The following is a 13,841-nucleotide window of genomic DNA, read 5'->3' on the forward strand; positions in this document are numbered from 1 at the left end:
TCGGCCATTTTGGATAAAACTGACAGTTAAAAGTGTTGCCACAACTTTGTAATAATTTTCTACCGAATACGTGCAGCTTGAGTCAATATTATTTGCTATTAAAAATAATTTAAAGTACTTAATAACTTCTGTAGATTTATTTTTTGTTAGTGTATATCCCAATAAACAAAATCAAATAAAGGGTTAACTAATACCTATATTACAAATTAAATACATCGTTTATAGCTATAACTTACCAAAATAACATCTACTTGCATTGATAAAAAGAATGAAATCACCTTTAAATAAAGTGGTTACACGCATGCAATAAGTATTATAGGGTACATAGCCAAATACACAAATACTTACGATAATATCGTTTTTGTAGCTATCTATCTCTATCGCGCGTATTGGCGCGACAGAATCAGACTACGTTTCGAGCGGCGTTTAGCGTCAATGATTGCCATTTCGGCTAGGTCGACACAATTTGATACTATCACATTTTTTTATCTAAGCATGGCGTTTTATCATGATCACCGTTCGGCATCTTTGAAGTGATTTGTGAGATCTGACATCGGATCCGATGAATGGAGTTCTTACCGAATATTTCCTTTATTCGTAGCGTATTTGATATGAGTACAAAGCGCCTCGAACATTCCTTTTGCAGTTGTTACTTCTCTACAGTCGAAGACCTGTAAAAATGAATGTTTTGTAATTTTAAAATGCTTCATGATAATAATAAAGAAAAAAATGTCAGGTGGGCTTAGGGTTGCAAAAAAAACGGTTTTTTTTCTGCTTTAAAAAAAACATGAAAAAAAACCGTGAAAAAAAACAGTTTTTTTTCTGGAGTATGTTTTTTTTTCTAAAGTATGAAATCTCAATATTTGCAAAGTAGTTAATACTTTTATACGGTTTTTTAAACTTAATGTTAACTATTAAACGAATTTAATCAAATAACTTTAATTTCTGGTCTTATAAAAGTAACATTTACGAAATCTGTATTTGGTAGTTATCACTATTTACTGTTGGCAACACCACCGCCTCTCCACGCTACACGCAGCATCGGGGATTCCCCAATAAACGTTTGTATACTGAATGTTAATTGAATTAAAATGTACGTTATTGTTATTGAAACACGTTACAACTCACGAAAAACCGTTATTGTCGTATTATTTGTTCATCTGAAAAAAACCATATTTAGAAAAAAAACCAGGGTGCTCGGTTTTATTTCATGTTTTTTTTATAATTCTGAAAAAAAAAAACATTTGGTTTTTTTTCTATTTACAACCCTAGGTGGGCTAAGACTAATAATATTAGTTCATTATATTCGGGACCAACAATATCGCATTGAATTGTGGACAATGTTTTGGATTATTTTTGACCTTTATTGTAATTCTGTAAGTTTGTCTATCTTAGCTAGTGGAACGATCCTCTCATCTACTTTAAAGTTAACTAACTAAGAGATCCCTTATAGAGATAAGCTCGCCTTTGTATCTCTATTCCTACAAATTGTATATAAACTGTTGTACACAATCAAGTGATTATTACTACTACTACTACTATGTACTACATTTTCTCTAAAAGTTGTTCCCTATACGTTAGTTTCGCCACTCTTGCCCAGTTTGTGCAGTCAACAGCAGATATATTGGAGCGGTAAAGGTACTCAGAAATATCTGAACACGCCTTTATTGTCAAGGTATAGATATTTTTGAACGCCCCGTGGCCCATTTCTCGAAGCTACAGGTTACAATTTACAAGTGGTAGTCAATGTCTAATATGACATGTTGGAAAGAGACTTCCACTTGTAACTTGTAACTTGTGTTGTTTTAGTTTTGATAAATGGGTCCCTTTTTTCTCGAAGCTACAAGTTACAATTTACGAGTGGTAGTCAATGTTTAATATGACATGCTGGAAAGAGACTTCCACTTGTAACTTGTAACTTGTGTTGTTTTAGTTTTGATAAATGGGCCCCTTTATTTCTCGAAGCTACAAGTTACAATTTACAAGTGGTAGTCAATGTCTAATATGACATGTTGGAAAGAGACTTCCGCTTGTAACTTTCAGTTTTAAGAAATGGCCCCCCGGTCGCTCCGATAATCTGATGGCAACTGTATGTAAGTTAAAACATTTTCCCCTCACTAGCTCGGAAACACGTGTTTTGTCCTTTAATACCAGCGGGTAAAAACGCATTTTATCCACTAGTGGGTAAAGTAATTTGACCTTGAATAAAGTCAAATTAACTGCTTTAAAATTGATAAAAGTAGGTGAATCTAGTAATAAAGATGATTTACCACCTGTGGAACTACTGGCAGCAGTGATAAACGCATTTTTTGCGTTGTAGTTTCCTCGCTATAGTGAGGGGAAAAGTTTTGTGTTACACTCGGGTGCAAATGTATTTTACTTCTCGTGTGTTAAAAAACTCGCAAGTTCCGGATTCTATTCTCGAACCACTCGCTTCGCTCGTGGTTCAACTAGAGAATCCTTTCACTTGCTCGTTTTTCAATTCCACACTCGGCGTTAAAATACAATTTTGCCCCCTTGTATAACAAATAACTATTACAATCTACATAATGTTCCATTTTAACCTCACGCGAGACAAAATGGCGTCCCATCTCAGGCTCGTTATAAGTTGTCGTTGGTCTTTAACTTTGTAATCCTAATTAAAAGTTTACATGTGTTCTCTGTGGTTAACTTATACATATTATGAAAGAGTAGATGCATATTTTTTACGGTTTCATTTAAGCGCGCGCGTAAATGTATACTTTAAAATAACACTAAATAACAACACATGTAATAATAAATAGAGTCAATCAGAAACATTCCTTTATATAAAAAGTTAGTGCATGTTCAAATAAAGAACTAAGTGTTTATCATAATAATATTTTGATTTTTTAAGGTAAATTGTGTATACTCTTACTCTTTTCTCACTTGTCTATTTTACAAAATGCACGTAACTTTGCATTTTGCAATTTTTCCAGATGGCTTTAAAAATTTAAATAGATTCCATCTTCACCCCCAAGCAATTCTTGACACTACTTGTATTCAAACTGCGCTCCAGTTGAACGAAAACCTATAGAATGTATGACATAAGCACTTGGATAGGCCTTTTTCATTTGGATGAAAAAGCTGTAGTGATACCATCAGCGCTCCATTATTTCTTCTCTGAGTGCAGATTGCCTCTCTAAATTCTCCAGGTAGCTAGGTGACGTTCCTGGGCATTTTCGCGAGAAGAAGCATCAATCATATTTTTTCTAAGATAGGTAAATTTTATGTTTTTCATACTCAGAAAGACGAGCCCTTTCGATCTAGGACAAAAAATGGTCCCAAAATTATCTATTATTTTGCGTACCTACTTTCCACATTGTAACCGCTGTTGAAAAATGGTAACGAAGTAAAAAAAAATTGGGGCCTTTTTTTCCTAGTAGGATCGAAAGGGTTCGTGATTCTGAGTAAGAAAAACATTAAATTTACCTATCTTAGAAAAAAAATAAGCTTTTTGTATTCTTCTCGCGAAAATGCCCACCTACACAAAGACACGCCATTAAAACAATCCCATTTTGAAATCCCTACAGAAATTTACATTTTAAATGTTACCTTGTTTATGTCCAAGAAAAATCGGCGCCAGTCAAAACAAGACACGACTGGAATGTTTTGAAAATCAGGTTTTTGTAAATTATGAATGACAGCGATAAAATTATCCACATTACGTGATATACCGAGCTACAAACAGACTGAAATCTAATTACGTTTTGTACTCTCGTTATTCCTGTAGATAAGAAAAAGATCTGTTACGCAGTGGCTTGCGTGGGCGACGCGACGGTCGCGCGATGGACGCGCGACTGCGATGCGACGCAAGCCACGGCGTTACTTCGTCTCTACATCGAATATTACGATCATCAGACGGTATGAATGTTTAGGTATACTTATACTAACATTTATGCTGTAACTGGCTTGTGCCCGCGACTTCGCTCGCGTTAAAGTCGAAAATTGCCGAATGCTCCATACAAACGTCCAACCCCCACTTTGGGAAAGTGGTGGGTTAGAAAGAGATAAATGCCTATGTCACTCTCCATCTCTTCAACTATCTCCACTTAAAAATCACGTCAATTGGTATATTATCCCTTATAAAGGCTCACGTCTACCCAGTTGCCATGATTTGCGGTTCATGTGGTCCCAGGTCCCTCAGAACCCTTCGTTACTTGGAACGCCGTTCAAAGCGTTCATCGAGCCTGATTAGAAAATAACAGGTTCGACATACATCCAATAAATTTTATAGATTTGACTTTATGAAAAATGTTTGAATGTTTTTTTCTCTTGAATCAATTAACCCTAACGTCTTTGTTACTGTTTTTCAACGACGATTTGACACGGGACTGACAAAGCTCATACAAAAAAAGCGTACCCTTAAAATGTATGGGACTTTTAGGCTTAAAACTAGATGGCGCTGTTTCGCAGCCTGGAAGTGGCCAAAATCGTATAAACCCCAAATATTTTCGTGGAAATTTAAGGCATCTTAATTAGATATCAGTGTACCTCTAGAAAGTCAACTAACATTTTAAAATATGAAATGAAAGCAATTAGTTTTATTAGTCACCTGTGTTTTATCCCTTAATAAAAAACAATCAAACCTGCAACTTTTTCCACTGTATCCTGCCAATGCATCGCGTCGCGTTTCGCCACGCCAACTTTGTCGCGTACACCAGTTCGGGGCTCTTCAAATTGTACGTGCCCTTTCCATCCAGCTCTGCCTTAACTTCCTGCAGCCTGGCCGTGTGCGCACTAGTATTTTCTCTGCAAAAACATATCATCATTAGGGATGTACTGACTAGCGCCGATCAGTCAGGAAAGCCCGGCGACATTGCTGGCGATTAGTCGGCAAAAAAGTCGATTAGTCGGCACTTTTTAAGTGATAGTAAAACAGTACAAAATAAATTAAAGGCTTGTACCAAAACGGCCAAACTGCCAAACCGGTTGTTGTTAAAAATGAAAAATGTATGTTAATATTCTCATAGACATTTTAATCTGTAATGAAGGCGAGGCGCAAACGAAGGGCCAAAATATTGTTTAAAAATTCTAGTGAAATTAGTCGAAAATTATGTTCGGGCCAATTTAGTTAGCGCTTGGGTAGCCGATTAGCTGATTAGTGTAATCGGCTAATCGGCCACCCAAGCGCCGGCTAGTCCGTAGTCGGCCTTGTCGGCCAAATCAATAGTCGGCACATCCCTAATCATCATTCCTAAACTCCAAACTTAAATCTTGTACACATCATTTTAAAGTTGAAATGTGAATAACGTGGCAAACGGTTTCATAAAATGCATTTTTTTACTATGCAAATAGTAGCTTTTCCGGAACGTTTCGCACTGTTTCTTTTAAGTTTTTGCTTTTATCTTTAACAGTGTTTTAATGGAAAAAAGCTTGGGAAAATAATTTTAACGTACGTTATTCTCTTGCTCTCAATTTAATATTGAAATAGCTAACGTGTGACACATTTACAAATTATGCACACATGGATGCGTGACTGCATATGGGACACCATTCAGAGTAGATATTGCACTAGGATGCTCCATCGTACAAAAAATAATTTAAGCTGCGAGATGGTAACTGCCAATCTAAGTTGCCGGTGGGTTGCCGCGCCGGTGCAAATGTTATTGACCTATAAAACGTCAGCGTTGTATGTTGTATTCATTCAACATTGAGACAGTCATTTTCTTAAATTGTATAGGCGATGGTACATCGTGTTTCAAAAAAGTTGTCACTAATTACATTATAATATGATGTGCTTGAAATGAATGAGATTCATCCCTATGTCTTGACGGAATCTTGTTGTTGTTACGTTCTACAGGTGTTAGTTGATATTACTGCGGCTCAGCATTGTCAGAGTTTTTACCTTCGTATAGACGCGTAGTATTCCTTGAAGAACTTTTCTGCGTCGCAAAAGATCTCTTCAGGGGTGCGCACGACGTCCGGTCGCGGGATGTCGATGACGCTGCCCGAGCAAACGACGCGGGTGCAGCGGGAATCCTGGAAATTATCAAATAAATAAATAAATATTATAGGACATTATTACACAGATTGACTTAGCCCCACGGTAAGCTCAAGAACGCTTGTATTGTGGGTACGACGATATTATATAATATACAAATACTTATATATTACATAGACCCGTCCATGACAGGAACAAATGAGGAACAAATATCTGTGCTCATCACACAAATAAATGCCCTTACCGGGATTCGAAACCAGGACCGCGGCTCAGCAGGCAGGGTCACTACCGACTGAGCCAGACCGGTCGTCAAACACGTCTGTGTTAATACATGATTTTATCGATTACATCGGCTATCCTCCTAAAGCCGTCCATTTAGAATGATTTAAAATACCATAAAAAGAATAAACTAAATTCGAATTTTGAACTACAATGGGGTTGCAAGTTCCAAATTCAGCACTGCAGTAAATGAGTCTGGGTCTAAGGCACTGGTCCCACCGCAAGCTAGTAAGCTATGAGCTATCGGATATAAAAACGAACAAAAGATAATCACTATAAGTAGTATTTAAGAAATGAAATTAATGACTTGTAAATGCATATTTTATCTTTTACCAATAAATTACTGTTCAATGTATCAATGTATCACTCCCGTGCAAATAAAAGAGACACGGCGATGTTTATAGTTACTCGCCCAGCGGTGAACTATCAAAATCGCCGTGTCCATACAAAAAGAATTGCGGACGATAAATTCGGCGAGGGTTTGGTGCAACCGATGCTTAGAGCACACCTCGGACACTGGCGATCAAATATATGAAAGAGGCGCATTCCTAGCACACAGTCTAAGCTCGTGTAGGTGAACGCGTACTATGCTTGTATGAGTGAAATATGACAGGTCGACTGTTCGCGTTTTTGACAGGCCGTAACTGTGAGGTAACGGAGAGGGGGTGGGCGACGCTTTCAGCGGGGAGCGGGAGTGGCCATACTGTACGATAGTACTCTATAACATACTGTGGTAAGGGTCTTAAGAGGATATTCTTAGAGTAAGGCAGTGGTGAGAAACTTATCCCTTCGAGTGAACTCTACTTTTGTCAGCCCAAACAACTTTCTGAGCTACGTCTCTTTGCGTGTGCAACCAGATGAGAAAAACTTCACGATCCTATGCCAACTCTAAATAGCGGAAAGGGACCGCGAGTTCGCGGCCCATTCAGATGGTACTTTGTATATATAGTGCGGCGCGGCGGCAATAGAATTCAATGTACAGTCCCTGCACGCGAAAGCATGAAACTCCGTTTGTTAATGTATAGGTAATAATTTAGAATGGCGGCATTTTGTGAACATCAAAGGAGTGAGCCTTCTGTACTTGTACTATTATATATTCTGTGGTGCAACTACAGATGAGAAAAATACTTAAAATTATGACAACTCTAAATAGCGGAAAGGGACTAGTTACTTTGACTATATGTTGATAGGTACTTTGTATATATGCCAAAGCACTTTAGCTGTGTTTGTCTACCATTTACTATTTTCCTCTCTCAGTTATTTTAAGGTTAGCTGGAGGAGATCCCTTAAAGAGATAACCTCTCCTTTGTACATAATCATTATATTTATTCACTGTACTTGTAATTTGTTCTGTGAATTAAAGTGTTTACTACTACTACTACTACTACTACTAGTCAAGTCGTTCTTGAATAATCGGTGTCAAATTTTAGAGACTGTACTTTTTTTTTCTGTACTTCTACTATTATTAATTGTGTGGAAGGTTTAGTCAGATAGATATATACGTAGGCAAGGACCTGTAAAGGAATGTTTTAATTGAGAAATTATCAACTTGTCTATGAATAGCCGACAGCTGATCAATTATCGCTCCCTTTGCATCGCACGCCATACTTAACTCAATCTCGCAAAAACGACAGAAAAACACGGACCTGTCGGACCTTGATACAATTATTCGTAGATCCATTGTGATCTTTTTTGTTGAGATTACTGCTACCCACGTTGATAAGTTCTATTGAACTGTATATTCATTTTCCTACTCATCGACTTTAATCTGTCAATTAGGACACCACAGACTAAACTATAGGTGCTTACTTTTCAGTGTTAGATAGTCTTTGACACTAAGTCAACTATAATATTTCATTACAGTTCACTTTTAGTTAACTGTAATAATTTCAAAAATATAACTTCATACAAGTTCTATACTAATTTGCGATACCTGGCAAATTTATCTGCATCTGAAACACATTTTTTTTATCTATCGCGTTATCGACCAATCACAGACGGTTATTACAATTGGTTGCCAAGTAATTCGATGTTGATACGACGGTGAACGACGCCATTAACATTAATTTTAAATTGAATTATGATATTTTTCGTCCATTGATGATGAAGATGATGACTCGTAGAAAAATTATTGTATACAATAGTGATATAATTAAGCTTTTCACTCTCGTACAATACTATTAGGCCACTCAGCAAGCTTCGTGGCCTAAACATGGTACTCGACTGAAAATCTTTATATTATATAAAAAAATACTATTACGAATATTAAAATCATTCATCATTGTGTTCATTTCATTTGCGGCTCACTGAGCTCATTTATACGAACATGCTCAAGTAAAACGGTAAAACTCGTCGGTTCTTTAGGCATAAACGATATTTTTGACATATAGTGGAAGTAGTTTAGCGAAAAAATCCACCCAGCTATCGAAATGAAAAACTTTTTATATTGATAGAAAATTTAAATTTATTATTATTTTTTTGTGGGTTGGATCCTTTTCTTTAAACTATGTCCGCGTATCCATAGTATTTAGATCTAATTTTAAAGTTCGAGCCGGAAGTAAGTTTACTTCATGCACACATATATTATTCACAGATCTACAATACTGAAGCTATATCATTTACATAAAATCAAAGCACACAAGGAATCTGTTCCAGTATAACGGTATAACCACCCTACCGCAATGATCACGGCCCATCATTACAACAATACGTCACGCACACATTACCGCGATACATGTCTCATTGAAGGGCTTGATTACACGCGTAGTCGGACACAATGCCGGACCCCTATCGATAAGTGATTACGGGTAATGCAAATCTAGGATACGATGGTGTAATGTAAATAGATTTGTGGAATACATACCAAGTGTCCCGGAAACCAAAGGGACTGATAGGATGTCTCATTAGTTATGGTATTAAGCAAAGGCCGTAGCAGGATAAGTGCGTTTTCACATTATCCGATCCGATATCGGATGTCGGACCATTATCCCATACATTACAGGCGCCATCTTGGATTTTTTCTATTGAAATCCTTCCGACATCCGATATCGGATCGGATAATGTGAAAACGCACTAAGGGAACAAAAAATGCCCTTTATGATTATGGTTTTTTTTTCTATAGTTACTTACACTTAGTAGTACGATTGTGCAAAGTTTTGTTGAAAAATTCCCAGTGGTTCAGACAGCAGAAAAAAAAATCCAAATTCATGAAATATGACTTTTCTCTAAAATAATATATAACTTTATCATACAATCTTTTTTTGATTTTGGTTAACTAAATAGTACTTATAACCTGGAAAAAAATTGAGTCTCCAACTATAATATTTCTGCAAAAAGTACTTAAGTCAACATTTCAAATTTTTTTTTTTTTAGTTTCTGAAGGAGCGACCACTCTAAGTGATACTTCTAAAAAAGCCTTATTTAATGATCTGTCAGTCATATAATTTTGACAGTTAAAATCGAAAAGCAACAGTGTCAAAATTAAAAAATAATGTTGGTCGGATTTTGTTACATTTTATTGTTATACCGTTCTAGTTAACAGCGCCAAATAACTTAAAAATTTATTTCCTGGTTGAATGTGTAAAAATAAAACAAATTTTCGACAATATTGGCTTTGAAAACATATACAGGGTATATTTTGATAGTGGGTCAGTGAGTGTAGCTACCAGATCCCAACAGTGTAGTTTAAGTGCGTTTTCACATTATCCGATCCGATATCGGATGTCGGACTGATATCTCATACATTACAGGCGCCATATTGGATTTCTTCCATTGAAATCCTACCGACATCCGACATCGGATCGGATAGTGTAAAAACGGACTAAGGGTATAGAGATAATGGGCAATGGGCATCTTGTAGGACTGCATGTAAATACCTATCTACAAAGTGCATAAAGTACTTACAGCTTTACAGCTTTTTCGAAACGTACCTAAATTAATATTAAATGCAATATAGTATGTCGATTACATTTTAATCTCCTAGTTAAAAGCATTTTGTGGTAACACGCACCGCGAACAAAAAGCAGATAACGTTGATTATGTTGTTGTTGGTATAATGATTACCTTCGCCATGGCACTGATATATTTTAACATATTTTATGCACAATGTTCTATTAAGATGTCAAATCTGGGAGTAGATTTATCGCCTATGATATCAGCTTGGTGAAACTGAGTAGATAATTTAGAAAGATAATGAGCTAATGACGTAGATTTAAGACTTACATTGTCTCTAATTAGTAAATAGATGCTTTACATATAGGTATCCACTTTTAAATAAGTTACAGCGGGGTAAATATTGACTGGGGGGCCATTATAACTGAAACATTTTTTCTATTATTACACTATTAAGTTGCGGTCCACATGTATCCACTCAACACGCGTGCCATATATAACCAGTGGATGTTCAATTTGATAATGCAAACATTGTAAAACATGAAAAAAAATGGATCAGTTGCATTTGTCCCCCAGTCGAAATTATCCCGCTGTACCTTACTATGGTCACGTACCTATTTTAGACGGTCTAGCACAACTTGCGCTCTAGAACGCAAGTCCATACTTGAAGTCGACCTTGATGTATGGATTTACGTACGAGAACGCTTCGGCCTAAACCGCCAGTTGCATTTGTTGTGTTGTGTACAATGTACAAAAATATACATGAATCTTAGATAATGCATTATATGCATATACAATACAGTAGGTAAAAAACGTGCCAATATTTTTTTATACTTATTATTGAAAATATAATAAGCAACCAACCAGTATATGTCTTCTATAAGTCTGACTTCATTGTCACATAACCTAAATAATTATAACGCCATAAATATTTTCACAAATTGCTCTAACCTTTTCTCTGTTACTTGAGAAGTTGCGACTAAGAAACAAGTAACTTACTTGTGTCTAGAAATTAATTACCGACTTGCGCTATGCTAAAAGAAGTTTATTATTAGATGGAAGTAAAGGGCGGACTGGTTCCCAGCTCTTTTATTTATCTTGCCCTTAAACTTGATAGCCACCAAACTACAAAGAGATGGTTAAACTGTTCAACATCCTGCCCATACAACCATTTCAGTCGCAAAATCTTCAAATCAGTAACTAACTGTCAAATGTGACATAACGCGTGGTAACGGCGTGCAAACAATGCGACCGGATTGATACAATAACAAAATGTAGTCGTCGTGTGCACTCGTTACGGTAACAAAATGTGTACGAATTTGTGGCTGTCAATGTCACTGTCAGAATGACTTTTAACGACACTTTATTAGTCGACGTTTGCACACATAACGGTAACAACATGTGGACGAATTTGTGGCTGTCATTGTCACTGTCAGAACGGTTTCTGACAGTGACATTGACAGAATTTGTACACACATGTGTAGGTCTGATTACCGAACTGCTCCTAAACCACTGTATCCGCAAATGACAATCTGAAATACGAAGGTTTCTCAAACTGTCTTGTGAAGTTGTGGACTGGTTGCTTTGAATCATTTAAATATGAGCGAATTAAATAATAATAAACGACGACGACCATTTAAGCACTCTTCGACATTTTATAGAAATGTGGGAAAGTTAAGAAAAGTGCAGAATGATACAAATAGATAAGCACTTTATAGTTACTTAATGTATTAAATATATAATTTTTAATTCTTATTGATAAAAATGAAGTGTAGTGTTGCTTTACACAATAAAAGTAGGAATCAAATGAAATTGAGTATTTACTGTGATATTAATAGAATTTCTGTTGCGCAATGATAGTTTTTTTCAGTACAGATGCTGCTTTTTTTAACGCAGTAGTGCGAGCAAATCAAGCAATGATTCATTTCTTGTCTGGTCGAAACTCTTAGCTTAGATTTAGGTACTGAAAATCGTCGTACGATACACGTGCGAAAAGGACATTCACAACTCGTGTCGATTTAAAACACTCCCTTCGTTTGTGTATTAATTTATTGCTACTCGTATCGATTTTCCTCTTTTCCGCACTCGTATCTACAAGTATTTTGTTTGGGTTACAAAAAAAACACATTATTTACTCTACTACGTTTTATTTATGTCTCTTTAACATTACAAATTTGTAGACACTTATCTATACAAAAATCTTGATAAAAGAAGTACAGATCGCTGAAATGAATGTTGATAGTAATATTAATGAAGACTACTTCAACAAGTGTCAATTGTGAAATGCCGCACAATACTAGTTGCTCTATAGAAGACCATAATAATATGATCCCCGATCCTTTTCAACTTCAACCCAGCAGCTCGGTACGCACGTTACAATTTTTTTTTAATCTTCTTTAGTGAGGGCAACTGAGTACGACGGCATATTTAATTGTTTATAAAGTTTGAGGATACCTGAAAAAAATGAATACAAGAAGCCATTCTGCTTTCGGTCACGCGTGTACGCTGCGACCATTTTGCGACCGTTTGTTGACCGTTTGGTGACCGTTTGGCGACTGTTTTTTACATGGAATATTACCATCTTAATCCATATTTTAACAACTTTATTGGTTTTCTAGGCATTATTTTTATTATTTCAGTATAGTATATGCACCAGAGCACTAAAACTTCACCAATCAATATACATAACACGCAAACACCGAGTAGTCAATAATATTATTACTGGTTAAACTGAGGTAAATTGATGGCGCGTTGATAAATTTAGACTTATTTTATGAAATCACTCGAGCAATTTAATTGGCCATGGTAATTAGCCCACATTATATTACAAATGCAATCAATATTTATCTTTAACAAATTCTTACGCCATTACATTTTAATGTCAAATGATTTTATTTCTTTTTTACTTTGACGTCTCTGACAGTCGCCATTTGAAAAGAATGAAATGAACGAATGATTTTGGGAAAGTAGTCGCCAAACGGTAACAATGTGTGCACGCGTAGTGCACACTTCTGTCACTTCTGTGACCATTTGTGCCTGTTACCAATCGTCCCCATTTGGGTCGCCGCGACTAAACGTCGACAGTACTGCGACTAAGCATTGAGACCCGAAGACCTGTGTGTACACAAAATAGGAGGATTTGCGTAGGAACGGCGACCGATTATGGTTATATGGGTGGTATAAATTGTAATTAATATGTACATTGTTAAGGTTCCAGTCACGGTTTAAGTTATTGTTGCGACCAATTCAGCATAAACTTGTCTGTATTAAGCATAATAAAAACGTGTACCTACTGGTTTCGATGGCATAAACGCCGGTGGTCTAGCGACAAGAGCGTGCGACTTTTAATTCGTAGGTCGCGGGTTCGAATCCCGGCTGTAGGTGCGAGAGTAATTAAGTACTTTTTCGGAACTTATGTGCGAAATGTCATTTGATATTTGCCAGTCGCTTTTCGGCGGAGGAAAACATCGTGAGAGAACCGGACTAACTCCAGCAAGGTCTAGTTACCCTTCGGGTTCGAAGGTCAGATGGCAGTCGCTTTCGTAAAACTAGTGCCTTAATCTTAAAAACGGACCCCAGACTCCCATGGGACTTTCATGAGCTATGGTGAATTTTGGGATAACGCAAGGAGAGGAGGATGTTGTGTGCTATTAAGCTTTGACTATACATAATACTAGTATGTTCTGGAAACGAATTCATGACGTAGAGA

General features: G+C 36.5%; 1 protein-coding gene across 1 annotated transcript in view; it reads right to left on the reverse strand.

Annotated features, from left to right (window-relative positions):
* The window catches only part of LOC125227844 (nitric oxide synthase-like), a 61,394-nt gene that overhangs the window by 26,171 nt on the left and 21,382 nt on the right, over positions 1-13,841 (reverse strand). Inside the window, exons 2-4 of the mRNA XM_048132218.1 lie at positions 5,867-6,000; positions 4,608-4,770; positions 580-671 (exon numbers count right to left, since the gene is read on the reverse strand). Of these exons, the coding sequence (XP_047988175.1) occupies positions 580-671; positions 4,608-4,770; positions 5,867-6,000 (389 nt within the window). The remainder of the gene's footprint in view (positions 1-579; positions 672-4,607; positions 4,771-5,866; positions 6,001-13,841) is intronic.

This window comes from Leguminivora glycinivorella, chromosome 7 (genome assembly GCF_023078275.1).
Source record: "Leguminivora glycinivorella isolate SPB_JAAS2020 chromosome 7, LegGlyc_1.1, whole genome shotgun sequence".
Lineage (NCBI taxonomy): Eukaryota > Metazoa > Arthropoda > Insecta > Lepidoptera > Tortricidae > Leguminivora > Leguminivora glycinivorella.